Source organism: Narcine bancroftii, chromosome 2 (genome assembly GCF_036971445.1).
Source record: "Narcine bancroftii isolate sNarBan1 chromosome 2, sNarBan1.hap1, whole genome shotgun sequence".
Taxonomy (NCBI): domain Eukaryota; kingdom Metazoa; phylum Chordata; class Chondrichthyes; order Torpediniformes; family Narcinidae; genus Narcine; species Narcine bancroftii.
In genome coordinates this window covers 179163678-179176273 of record NC_091470.1, presented here as the reverse complement: position 1 = coordinate 179176273, position 12596 = coordinate 179163678, and the positions used below count along the sequence as shown (strand labels likewise).

General features: G+C 44.7%; 1 protein-coding gene across 23 annotated transcripts in view; it reads right to left on the bottom strand.

Moving 5' to 3' along the window:
* The window catches only part of LOC138754670 (myosin heavy chain, clone 203-like), a 132387-nt gene that overhangs the window by 10811 nt on the left and 108980 nt on the right, over positions 1-12596 (bottom strand). For all 23 annotated transcript variants that reach the window (XM_069919295.1, XM_069919294.1, XM_069919315.1 and 20 more), the window contains 11 exons: positions 10714-10749; positions 9699-9725; positions 9399-9422; positions 9037-9063; positions 6395-6421; positions 5904-5939; positions 5261-5287; positions 5035-5061; positions 3729-3755; positions 3504-3530; positions 2613-2639 (listed from right to left, as the gene is read on the bottom strand). In XM_069919295.1, the coding sequence (XP_069775396.1) occupies positions 2613-2639; positions 3504-3530; positions 3729-3755; positions 5035-5061; positions 5261-5287; positions 5904-5939; positions 6395-6421; positions 9037-9063; positions 9399-9422; positions 9699-9725; positions 10714-10749 (312 nt within the window). The remainder of the gene's footprint in view (positions 1-2612; positions 2640-3503; positions 3531-3728; positions 3756-5034; positions 5062-5260; positions 5288-5903; positions 5940-6394; positions 6422-9036; positions 9064-9398; positions 9423-9698; positions 9726-10713; positions 10750-12596) is intronic.

Here is a 12596-nt window from a genome sequence, read left to right as displayed (position 1 = left end):
AAAGTTTCACTATTTCATCTTTAATGATGGCTTCAAGCATTTTCCAACTACAGACGTCAAGCTAATTGGCTGATAATTTCCAGTCTCCTGGCTACATCCCTTCTTAAAAAGTGGCGTGACATTTGCTGTCTTCCAGTCTGCCGGGACCTGCCCAGAATCCAAGGAATTTTGATATATGACCACCAATGCATCAACTATAACTTCTGCCATTTCCTTCAGAACCCTTGGATGCATATCATCAGGACCAGAAGATTCGTCTGGCTTTAGTCCCATTAGTTTCTCCATCACTACTTCCTTTGTAAAAACTATTTTATCAAGGCCCTCCCCAACATTCACATCCTTAACTCCGCACTTGGGCATGCTGGACGTGTCTTCCACCGTGAAGACTGACACAAAATATTTGTTTAATGCCTCAGCCATTTCCTCAGTTTTTGTTACCAGTTTTCCTTTCTCATCCTCCAAGGGTTCTATGTTAACTCTGGCCATCCTCTTCCGTTTTATATATTTATAAAATTTTTTGCTTTCTGTTTTTATATTTTGTGCCAATTTACTTTCATAATCCTTTTTCCCCATTTCTTATTACCCGCTTTGTAACCCCTTGTTGTCTCTTAAAGTTTTCCCAATCTTCCAGTTTCCCACTGCTCTTTGCAGCTTTGTACACCTCTGCCTTCAATTTTATACTCTCCTTTATTTCCTTTGTTAACCACGGTTGATTTTCTTCCTCACTTGCTGCCCTTTTTCCTGACCAGAATATATTTTTGTTGAGCATTACAAAATATTTCTTTGAAAATCTTCCACTGTTCCTCAACTGTTTCATCCATTAGCCTGTGCTCCCAGTCCACTCTGCCCAATTCTTCCCTCATCCTATGGTAGTCACCCCTGTTTAAGCATAATATATTAGTTTTAGATCTAACTATTTCCCCTTCCATCTGAATGAGAAATTCAATCATACTATGATCCCTATTTCCCAGTTGGTCTCTGACTATTACACTATTTACCCTACCTATCTCATTGCACAACACTAGATCCAGGAGAGCATTTTCTCTTGTGGTTCCTTAACATGCGGCTCAAGAAAGTTATCACGGATGCATTCTATGAAGTCCTCTTCCAGACTCCCACGACCAACTTGATTTTCCCAATCTATGTGGAAGTTAAAGTCCCCCATGACTACTGCCGTATCATTATTACATGCCTCACGTATCTCTCTATTTATTTCTTGTGCCATGAAACTATTGTTATTTGGTGGGCGATAGATAACACCCACCAATATTTTTTCCCTTTGTTATTCTTTATCTCTACCCAAATGGACTCAACATTAAGCTCTTTATATCTTATATCATCCCTCACTACTGCCTGGAGCTCATCTTTGATTAAGAGTGCAACTCCACCTCCCTTACCATCCTGTCTATCTCGTTGCACCACCTGATACCCTTGAAAGTTTAATTCCCATTTAAGGTCACCTTGTAGCCATGCTTCCGTGATGGCTACCAAATCATAGGCATGGGTACCGATTTGTGCTTCAAGTTCACTAACCTTATTTCTAACACTGCGGGCATTCAGATAAGGTGCCCTTATGTTCTTTGTCCTTTTATTATCTAGTGACTTCTATAACCTTTTCCTTTGATTTTTATGCCCACTACTTTTCTTTGTAATTTTCTTAACACTATCGTTGACCCGAAAACTCACTGCATCATCTGATTTTTTACTTTTTCCTCCCAACATTACTTTTCCTATTTTACTTTTCCTGGCCATTACTTTATCTTCCCTACCCTTTTCCCTATCTCTCTGGTTCCCATACCCCTGCCAAATTAGTTTAAACCTTGCCCCACTGCTGTACCAAACATACTTGCCAAAATGTTGACACCTTTTGGATTTAGGAGCAACCCATCTCTCTTGTAAAGATCATGCCTTCCCCAAAGAGATACCAATGATCCAAGAAGCCAAATCCTTGCCTTGTACACCAGCACCTCAGCCACACGTTCATTTTCCTTATCCTTGCATTCTTTTCATCACTTGCATTTGGAACAGGTAGTAATTCCGAGATCACCACCCTAGCGTTCCTGTCTTTGAGCTTTCGTCCCAGCTCACTGTAATCCCCTTTCATTACCTCCTCACTTTTCTTGTCAATGTCGTTTGTACCCACCTGTACCAAAACATCAGGCTGCTCTCCCTCTCCTCTCAGAATATTTCCTATCGCAGTACACTGAACGGCCCGTTTAATGGGACGCAAATGTGAAAGGGGCTTATGGAACAGGACGAAACCATTTTCGCTTCATCAGTATACGTTGATCTTGGATCCTTCTCATTGTTCCTCAATGCCCACGGATCATGGCGTAAAACCCGTTGTTGTTGGTGGGTTCTCAAACAAAAATCCACCTTCTCAAGGCACTTCAAAATTTAACATTTCCCTTAACAGAGATAAGAGACGTTTTTTTCCCCTGCCTTATTTACTGGTAAATAAAATTGGAATGACGAGATTGTGAGAAAAGGCTGAAAGTTGCTTTTATAAACGGTTACAATATTCGATGCAACCGCTGATTCATCAGATTGCGGAGGTCGGTTTATAAACTACATGGCACGGTGGTTGGCGAAACTGTATCAGAATATCATACCTTGGTCTTTCTTCTCCATAATCTCTTCTGTGGAGATAAACAGTGATGAGATTTTCCAGCAACCTCTTACTAAACTCGCGAAACACCCGGCGTATTTGTTTGGTTGGGCGAAGATGAAAGAACGCTGTTCCGTCGGGTGGCACATGTACAATCCTATCATCAGATTTCCAGATTTCCACGCCTCCAGACCACCACAATCAGTGAGGATTGGCAAGATCATCTCCCCCTCACTCTCTATCAGAACCGGAGCACCCCAGGGCTGTGCTCCTGGCCCCCTGATCTACTCACTATTACTGCGTGGCGAGGTAAGCCGGTAACGCCACCTACAAATTCGCCGACGGTGGTGGGTTGTGTGAAAAAGGAGCGACGAGTCCCCGTACAGGAGGGAGACTGATAACATGGCCGAACAACCTCGCGCTCAAGGTCACCAAAACCCAAGGGGCCGATGGTTGACTTAAGGAAGGGAAGGTCAGAAGATGACGATCCAGGGATCACTGGCGGGGAGGAGCTGAGAGGTGGGGAGAGTGAGCACATTTCGGTTCCTGGGAGCCACAATATCTTGGAGGATCTTTCCTGGACCCGAAGCACACACGGCCTCGTGAAGAAGGCTCGTCCGCGCCTCGACTTTCTGAAGAAAACCCTGGCAAAATTTCTACAGGGTAGGGGGTGGGGGTGGGAGGCGAATCCACGGCCACTCAGTGACTCCGAGGGAATTTTCCTTTGATCCTCCTTCTCTCGTACTGCGAGGGGCGCCGGGCAACATCACCTTACGGCAGGCAGAAGGCGATTTCATGTAATCTTACATGTTCATTACGAGAAAGGGACGACGAATCTGTATCTAACTTTCAACTGGATAACGAGCGAATGGATATTTTAACCAAAATCACTTACTATTGCTTTGACGAAGCTGGTCGAGCTCTGGTTAAAGTAAAATATTTTAGTGATGTTTTCATAAGGATATTTTAATGTTGATTTATTCAGAAGAGAATTGCATTTGCATATATCACGTTGGTGAAATCTGAGAGGATTGTTAACTTGTTATTTACAATGATTTCCAATATCCAAGGATGAGAATTCTGCGATTCTTTACCAAAGACTAACTTAATTTTTTATTACCCTTTCTAAGGTTGTTCGTCCTTTCATCTGCCAAAGGAAGAGATAATAACCGATGTGGATAAGAGAGAACGAGTCATAGGGACGAAAGAAAAAGGCAATAACTCCGAAGATCTACAGGAAACATTGTCATATTCTTGTGGAGAGAGAATATTTGATTATTTATTTTTACTGGAGAAACATAAATGACCGACAGAGCCTGGGGTGCACAGAAGGTGCTGGAGAACTCAACAAGTCACCTAGCAATCAGGAGGTAAAAGGCAGTGGAGGTCTCGGGCCTGGTCCCTTCCTCAGGATGATCGAAAATCAGGCACGGGGGCAGGAAGAGGTGGAAAATCTCGTGTGATGGTGCGAGACCGACAACCTGAGTCTCAACAAGATGAAGGAGACGATCGTAGATTCAGGAGGGCCAGGAACGACCACCCGCCCCTACACATCAACAACTCTGGCATGGAGTGAGGGGAGACACCAAGTTCCTTGGAGTTCACTGAACTAGTGACCGATCGTGGACACTGGACATCTCCTCACTTGTCAGGAAGGTGCAACAGAGACTGCACTTGCTGGGAAGACCGAAGTACTCCACAGGACCATAAGAGTGGGAGAGAGGATCAGTGGAGCCTCACTCCCCTGCACTGACGTGATCGACCGGGATCGTTGACTGAAGAGGGCGCGCAAAACCCTTCGATCCCCGCAGACGGCATCTTTCAGCTGCTCCCGTCAGGGGAAGAGATACAGGGGGATCAGAGCCAGCCCCACCAGGCTAAGGAACAGCTTCTTCCCACGGGCCAAAGGAACCGGTCACACTCACCCAGACTCTGCTATTTATTAAACAACATTAATTTATTTTTATGCGTGTATATATGTTCTGTTCAGTGGCGTTTGCCTGTGTGTGTGTGTGTGTGTGTGTGTGTGTGTGTGTGTGTGTGTGTGTGTGTGTGTGTGTGTTACGTCTGGGTGTGCGTCTGCCCCGCGGTCCGGAGAACGCTGTTCCGTCAGGTTGTACTTGTACAATCAGATGATTCAACTTGAAATTGAATGGAAGAGAAATCCCTGGGTCCAAAGAGCAGAGAAAAATCTACCATCTGGCTTCCACGAATCAGTACCGAAATTCTGATACCTAATCAGTGGTGCTCTGAAAAATCTGGAATTTGTCATTCTCCACGAACAAGTGCCACCATTATAAGGGTGGTAACAGCGCATATTAAATCACGCAACGAGTTGCGCGAAATGCGACTGGCTTTTTAATAAAATGTCTACTAGGCAGAAAATGTCAGTGCAGACAAACGGCAAACGTGCACACTTTACTCACCAGGAGTTTTACACTTGGCATCCAGCTCTAAAAACGGAATAAAATGCAAATGGCCTGTTACATCGTCGCTGCAGTGACCTGGCAGCATAGTAGCAGCGACGATGACGACCCAGGAGCCATATCTTCGGAAGCAATTACTTAATTAGACACGTAGCGGAGAAGAGGACGATTTCAGCAGCGGTGGCAAATATCTACAAGGATCGTCCTGCTCATCTCCGGGACATACCTGCTTCTTTCTGGCGTAAGTTATTTTCTGGGAAGCAATTCGAACTCTTGGTTAGAGTTTGCGTCCAAGTTCTACATCGTTCCGCAAATATTACCAAGAGGAAAGATATGTATCAAGAGCTGTAAAATAAACTATTCTCCTTTGATAATGTGATCAAGATAAACATAGTTATCTTTTTATTATTTTATTGCTACTGTTGATGATTATTTTCTGAGCTCGAAGCAGAAAAGTGTTGTTAGATGGAATTCTGAATGAGAGAATTTTCTCTGTTCTCCCTCTCTCCCTTTTCCTCTCATTATCCCTCTCTCCCTTTTCCTCTTTCCATATTTTCCTCTCATTATCTCTGTCCGTCTCTTTCTCTCCATCGTTTCCTCTCATTATCTCTATCCCCCTCTCCCTCTCTCTTTGTCACTGTCTCGCGCTCCCTCTCTCCCTCTCTCTCTCTCTGCCTCTCGCTCACTCTATCTCGCTCTCCCTCTCTCTCTCCGCCTCTCTCTCCCTCTTTATCCCTCTCTCACTTTCTCTCTCTGCCTCTCGCTCCCTCTCTCTCTCCACCTCTTGCTCACTTTATCCCCCCTCTCTCTGCCTCTCGCTCGCTCTGTCCCTCTCTTTCTCTTCTCAAACGGACGGATGTTTTCCTCACCTACGCTCTCCAGAGCTAAATTCAGTGATTCAATTTCTGAAAGCAAAAAGCAAAATTGTCATCAATTCTATTTGACGATGTGCCAAAAATCACGTATTAGCATTTTTTCCCACCAATAGTCGGGCTTTAATTTGTCCGAACCACAAAACAGGGGCCAGAAGTTATTCAGACGCCTGCCTGCTTTTTACCCACACAGTGAAGAAGGGCTCCGTCAGGCCTGAGGAGGCTGGAAGGCTGCCTGACTTCATCCAGCGACCTTTTCATGACACCAATAATCCACGTCAAATAAAAGGACTGGAGAAACTCAGTACAATTGACCGTATTGTTGAAGGGAGAAATCACACGAATGGTTCAGGCTTTTTCAGTCAACGTTTTCAGGCAGCCTGAAGGATTATGACCTGTTTCTCATATTCAGCAAGTTCAGGGCAGACACACAGAATGCAAATGTTGTCAATATTGGACACGTCTCACGTGCGTAAATAACACCCCACCTCTCAGCTTCGATTCCACATTTTCCTCTGTAATCACAACATGACATTCGTAAATATTTGCCACAAAGAAGGAATCTGACTAACGTTTAAAATGTCCACGCATATACAGTGAGCATCCACATGAAAAGGAATCTCAGCCTTGCGTGCTCAAATGATTTGTAACACGAGTTTGTACACTAAGAATTTGCACACTGGGAAATTGGACACTAGGAATGAGCACAACAGGAATTTACACACTAGGCACTTGAACTCCAGGAATTTACACACTAGGAACACACTCCAGGAATTTGCATACCAGGCACTTGCACTGCATGAATTTGCACACCAGGAACTTGCACACCAGGAATTAGCATCAGGAGCTTGTACACCAGGAACTTGCACACCAGGAATTAGCACTTCACGAATTTGCACACCAGGCACTTGCACTCCAGAAATCTGCACACCAGGAACTTGCACACCAGGAATGAGCACATCAGGAACGCACACCAGGAACTTGCACACCAGGAATTAGCACGTCACGAATTTGCACACCAGGCACTTGCATTCCAGGAATTTGCACACCAGGAATGAGCACATCAGGAATGTGCACATCAGGAACTTGCACTCCAGGAATTTGCACACCAGGAATGAGCACATCAGGAATGTGCATATAAGGAACTTGCACTCCAGGAATTTGCACACCAGGAATGAGCACACATGGAATTTGCACGCCAGCCATTTGCACACCAAAACTTTGCACGCTAGGAATTTGCACAGTAGATATTTGCACACTGGAAAATTGCTGGACTGAAATTCAGTCCCAATTGCTGGGATCAAAAGAGATTGCGACCGATATTCTCAGATGAAGATCGAGACTCTTAGCTGTATTAGTGATTCCTCATCTTGTACAAGGCACTGCTCATTAAGGTGGTGCACAGAACTCTTACGTCCAAACTTAAATCATCCCATTTCTATGCAGACGTTGATCCCTTTTGTAAGAAACGCAACATTTTCGAAGCTCCTCCGATCCATATGTTCTGGGAACGCTCAAATTTCGAGAGATTCTGGAAAGAGACTTTTCAAACTCTTATCAACGATTCTCAAGACTAACTTGGAACCCTGCCCGTTAACTGGTCCGTTTGGCTTTTCTCGCGACTGTGATGAGCGTCCATCGGCCCCGCAGGTGAGAGTCTGAGCTTTTACTGCTGTGATGGCCAGGCGAGCTACTTTATAGAAAGGCAAAGGCGACTCATCCCCTCCTCGCACGCAGTACCGATGTAACGTCCCATTTAAGTTTCGCGAAAATCAGAACTAACATTAAAGATAAAAGGTTTCAATTTATAAAATTATGGGGCCCATTCTGAGAAATATAATTGGAAGAATAAATAATTATTTAACGTTCCGGGAATTCTGTCTGTTCTCTGGGGGTCGCCAGTGATGCCACATCATTATTGGTTTCTTTTTTTTCCTTCATTACAAACATTTAAGGTGACCTCCGGCAAAACACAGGATTCTGTTGAAACTTGTGGTTAAGTGAAAACACACGCAAATGCTGGAGATACTCAGCAGGTCAGACGGGGGCTTCATGTAGAAAAGGTAAAGACATAGAACTGACTTTTCGGGCCGGAGCCCTTCACCATGGTGAGGGGGAACATGACAGATGTCCGAGCAAAAGGGAGAAGGGGGGTGTGGTGGTGAGAGGTTGGGAAGGGGAGTCTAGACTGGGTGGAGAGAGAAAGGAACTAGAATGGGGTGGGGGAGGGGGAGACAAGCTGATTAGTGGGATGCAGTGAATTCGATGTTCATGCCCTGGGGTGGGAGGAGGCCAGACGAAAAACGAGGTGCTGTTCCTCCAATCTGCGGGAGGTGGGGGTGCGGTAGTGGGCAAGGCCAGGGACAGACGTGTGAGCTTGAGAGGGTGATTCAGAATCGAAAGGGTTGGCTACAGGGAGGTCGTTCCTGTTGTGGACGGAGGGGAGGTAAACCTTGATTAGAGGGACGGGATTAGATTGGTTTAGTCCATTGGGTTAAGTTTTATTTTCTCTTTTTTGAAATCTTTATTATTTTATTAACCGGGTCTGCCATGGTTCCAAACATTTAGATTGAGTTATTATAAGTAAATATTGAGATAGGTATACATATTTTCTAAATTTACTCATTATTTTTTACCCTTTATATATTTATTTGGATACAATTGGTTAATTATGAAATCATCATTTATTATGTTAAACTCAATAAAAATATTGAGAGGAGAGATAGATTTTGCTTCGAACAAAAACTTTCAAAGGTATGGCATACATTTATTTTCAGAATATTGCAATGACTAGATTATGTGTGGATCTGATGTTATATGGGCCATTATTGCCAATTCATCGACATATACAATTTAATTTAATGCAGACGTCCAGCGCGGTAACAGGGCTTTCCCGCCCACGAGTCCGCTCCGCCCACCCCCGGTACGTTTCGAACGGCGGGAGGAAACCGGAGACCATTCCCCCACCCCCCACCCCCTTGCCGCAGCGCGGGATTCGAACCCCGGCCACTGGAGCTGTCACACGCAGGCGGCTTCGCAGAGCGGTAATAATCGCACACATTTTAAGGGGGCTTGGCCACTGAAAATTCCGATTGCATTCAACGTAGGGAACAAGTTGTGTTGCTTTTACCAAAACGGTGACTGATTCTTTGCAGTTCTGAAAAGAGAAACGGTTGGAAAATTGCGGTTAACGTGTAGCCGACGTGATTTAGAATGAACTTGGACGAGTGTTTTTCAGAACCAAGGCTTTTTTTTTGTTTTACATTTGGGAAATACGCGCCGAATAATATAGACCTTATGCATAAATATTCAATTATTATTTATCCGTAATTAATGGTAAAATATATCCGGACCACGATGTTCTCGTTCTATTATCGGCATTCAATGTATTTTTAAACCATTGGAAGGTGTAGGTGTTGTAAACGCACCTCAGCTGATTCGTTCAAACCGTTCACAATTGTTTGAAACTGCAGGATATTGAATTCAACTGACCTTTCATTTGCATGAGTGTTTCCACTGAGGAAGAACATAAACGTCAAATGAAACAAAAAAAAACAAACCACTCGCAATCTTTTATTGTTGCCCACCGAGACGGCGGAGGCGAGAATTTTCATTTTTTTAATGCATCAGGAACGCGGACACGGAGAGAACGCTCTCCCTTCTCATGGACAGCGCGGGAGTCGAACCCCCGTCCCGACCGCGCAGCTAGAAACGTGCTTTGTAGTTGAGCACCCTCCAAAGCGGACGGGAGATTGCACAGCCTGGTGGACTTTAATAGATGGAGGTGCTTACTGAATTTTGCCTGGAGCGTTCCGTCCGCTGAAAGAAAGCAACGTTGAAAACGATGAACCAAAATCTAATTCTGTCCCGGAAACTCCGAGACAAGCAAGTTGTTTAAATACATCGGGAGCTATTTTTCAATCGATAATGAATTTTGCAATATGAATGGCGCTTATAAATCACAAAACTTTATGGTTTTCTTTGGAAAGTTAAGGGGCAAGTCTCTTAGACGGTCCCATGGATGGAGGTTATGAGGTAGAAAGGGTTTAGTACTTTCTTTACAGTTTTGGTGGGTCGGCGCAACATTGAGGGCCGAAGGGCCTGTACTGCGCTGTAATGTTCTATGTTAAGAAGCAACGGACAGTGGCGAAGGTAAAACTGAATATTTTATTCACCGTCGAGTATATCTATAGGGAAAGTCGCCGTCGGAGAGTAGCAGCGATCATCAAGGACCCAGCCCACACGGCGCACGCTCGGTTCTCGCTGCTGCCGTCAGGAAAGAGGTATCGGGGCCAGAGGACTCGCCCCCACCAGGTTCAGGAGCAGCGGCTTCCCACTCCACCATCAGACTCCTCAACGGAAAACTCAGTGGCCTTAATGATCTTACTCTGCACATTATTGATTTTTTTTCTCTCTGTATCGCACAGTCAGTTTGTTTATGTTTCTTTATTTGTCAACAAGTGTACAGTGTGTAAAGTTTTTGCACTACTAATAAGTGGTAATTCTGCCTGGCCCGCAGGGAAAAGAATCTCAGGGCGATATGTGATGTCGTGTATGGACTCTGGGAATAAATCTGAAGCCTGAATATTGCACACTACCAAGAACGGATCTCATTTACCACGAAGAGTTATCTTATTAGCTCCAGAAGTAGTAAACCTAACTGGGTTCACGCGGTCGAACACATCAACACAGGCTCTTTGTTCTTTGGAGGGCAGACACAGGGCCGGAATATTCCACAGCTGGTAGCAAATGTTTACATTTATTCTTCTTTACACAATAGAAAAATAAATCCAGCGACTTTTATTACCTGATGCTTTCAGATTTTCTTTCAGTGTCGCTAGTTCTAAAAATCGGAGGTTTCATGTTAAATTTCATTGACATCCTTCACTTCTCATCCAATATCTACTCCAGTTGCATTTTGGAAAACATGTTAAATGGCTGTTGTCATGGCAGGTGGATTCTAATATTCAGCTGTCAATTTTGGATGGGGTTGCCTTGAAGAAAGGTTGTTTATCCACAATAAGATAGAAAGAGTGCAGAGAAGATTGACCAGGATGTTGACCGGGCTTCAGGAACTGAATTACAGGGGAAGATTAAACAGGTTAGGACTTTATTCCCGGGAGCTAGGGAAGATTTGATAGAGGACGTGGCCGGGTTTCAGGAACTGAGTTACAGGGGAACGTTAAACTGGATAGGACTTTAGTCCCAGGTGCGTAGAAGATCGCGCAACAAAATGGTAGAAGGCAAATGTAGAAATTAAACAGCAAACTATCAGAAGAACTCAGAGGTTCTGATAGGTGAAGATAAGGTGGACGGCCAGTGCCTGTTTCCCAGGGCGAAAGTAGCAAACACCAGAGGACATCTGTACAAAGTGAAGTTTAAGGGAGACGACGGGGATAAGTTTTTAAAATCGAGAGTTGTGGGGTCCTGGAATGCTTTACTGAGGCTGGAACATTGGGGGCATCTGAGAGATTCTTAAGCAGGCACATGGATGGAAGAAAAATAGAGGGTTACGGGGTTGGGAGGGATTCGTAGTTCATACTTTTATTTGGTTGGAATATATGGGTCAGCACAATATCCTGTACTGTGCTGTAGTGGTTTATGCTCTATAAATAAAGTCTATTTTTGGTTAAAATGTAGACACGAGCTTAATTGGACCCCAGTAGAAACATGAATCCCAAAAGAATATTGACAGGGCATAATATGGATCAGTACAACATCGAGGGCCGAAGGGCCTGTATTGTGCTGTAGCGTTCTAAGCCTGAGTCTAAACATCTCCCACACCCGCGACTTTTCTTTGCTTCAGATTTTAGCCTTTGCAGAGTCTTTTTTCTCTGTTCAATGGAGTTGATGGTCACACAATCATGTTGTGTTTGGTATTATTCAATTTGAAATTTAAATTCAGAATCCAGCGCGGTAACAGGCCCTTCGGGCCCATGAGCCCGTCCCCGGTACGTTTCGAACGGTGGGAGGAAACCCGGAGCCCCCGGGGAAAGCCTGCTCGGGGAGAGCGCACAGACAGCGCGGGACTGGAACCCACAACAGCGATGCACTGACCGGTACGCCAACCCGTTAAGGGTAACAGTGAAGTTGTTTTGATGAATAAGTCGTACAACGATGTCAAATAGGTTCTTGCCGATCTATTTGACTGAACTCGACATTGATAGACAATTAGCAATGGGTGCAGGAGTCGGCCATTCGGCTCTTCGAGCCAGCACCGCCATTCACTGTGAACATTGCTGATCATCCAGAATCAGTTCCCCATCCCCGCCTTCTCCCCATATCCCTCGACTCTGCTATCTTTAAGAACTCTACCTAACTCTTTCTTGGAGACGCCCAGAGGATTGGTCTCCACTGGCTTCTGAGGCCGAACGTTCCACAGATCCACAGCTCTCTGGGTGAAAGTTCTTCCTCAATTCCGTTCTAACTGGGCCGTCCCCTTATTCTGAAACAATGGCCTCTGGTTCTGGACTCCCCCAACATCGGGAACAGTTTCCTGCCTCTAGCGCGTCCAATCCCATAATAATCTTTTATGTTTCAACCAGATCCCCTCTCATCCTTCTAAATTCCAGTGTGTACAAGCCCAGTCGCTCCAATCTTTCCATTCCGGGAGTTTTCCTCGTGTACCTTCGCTGCACTCCCTCAATAGCAAAAATGTCCTTCCTCAAGGTTGGAGACCAAATCTCCAGA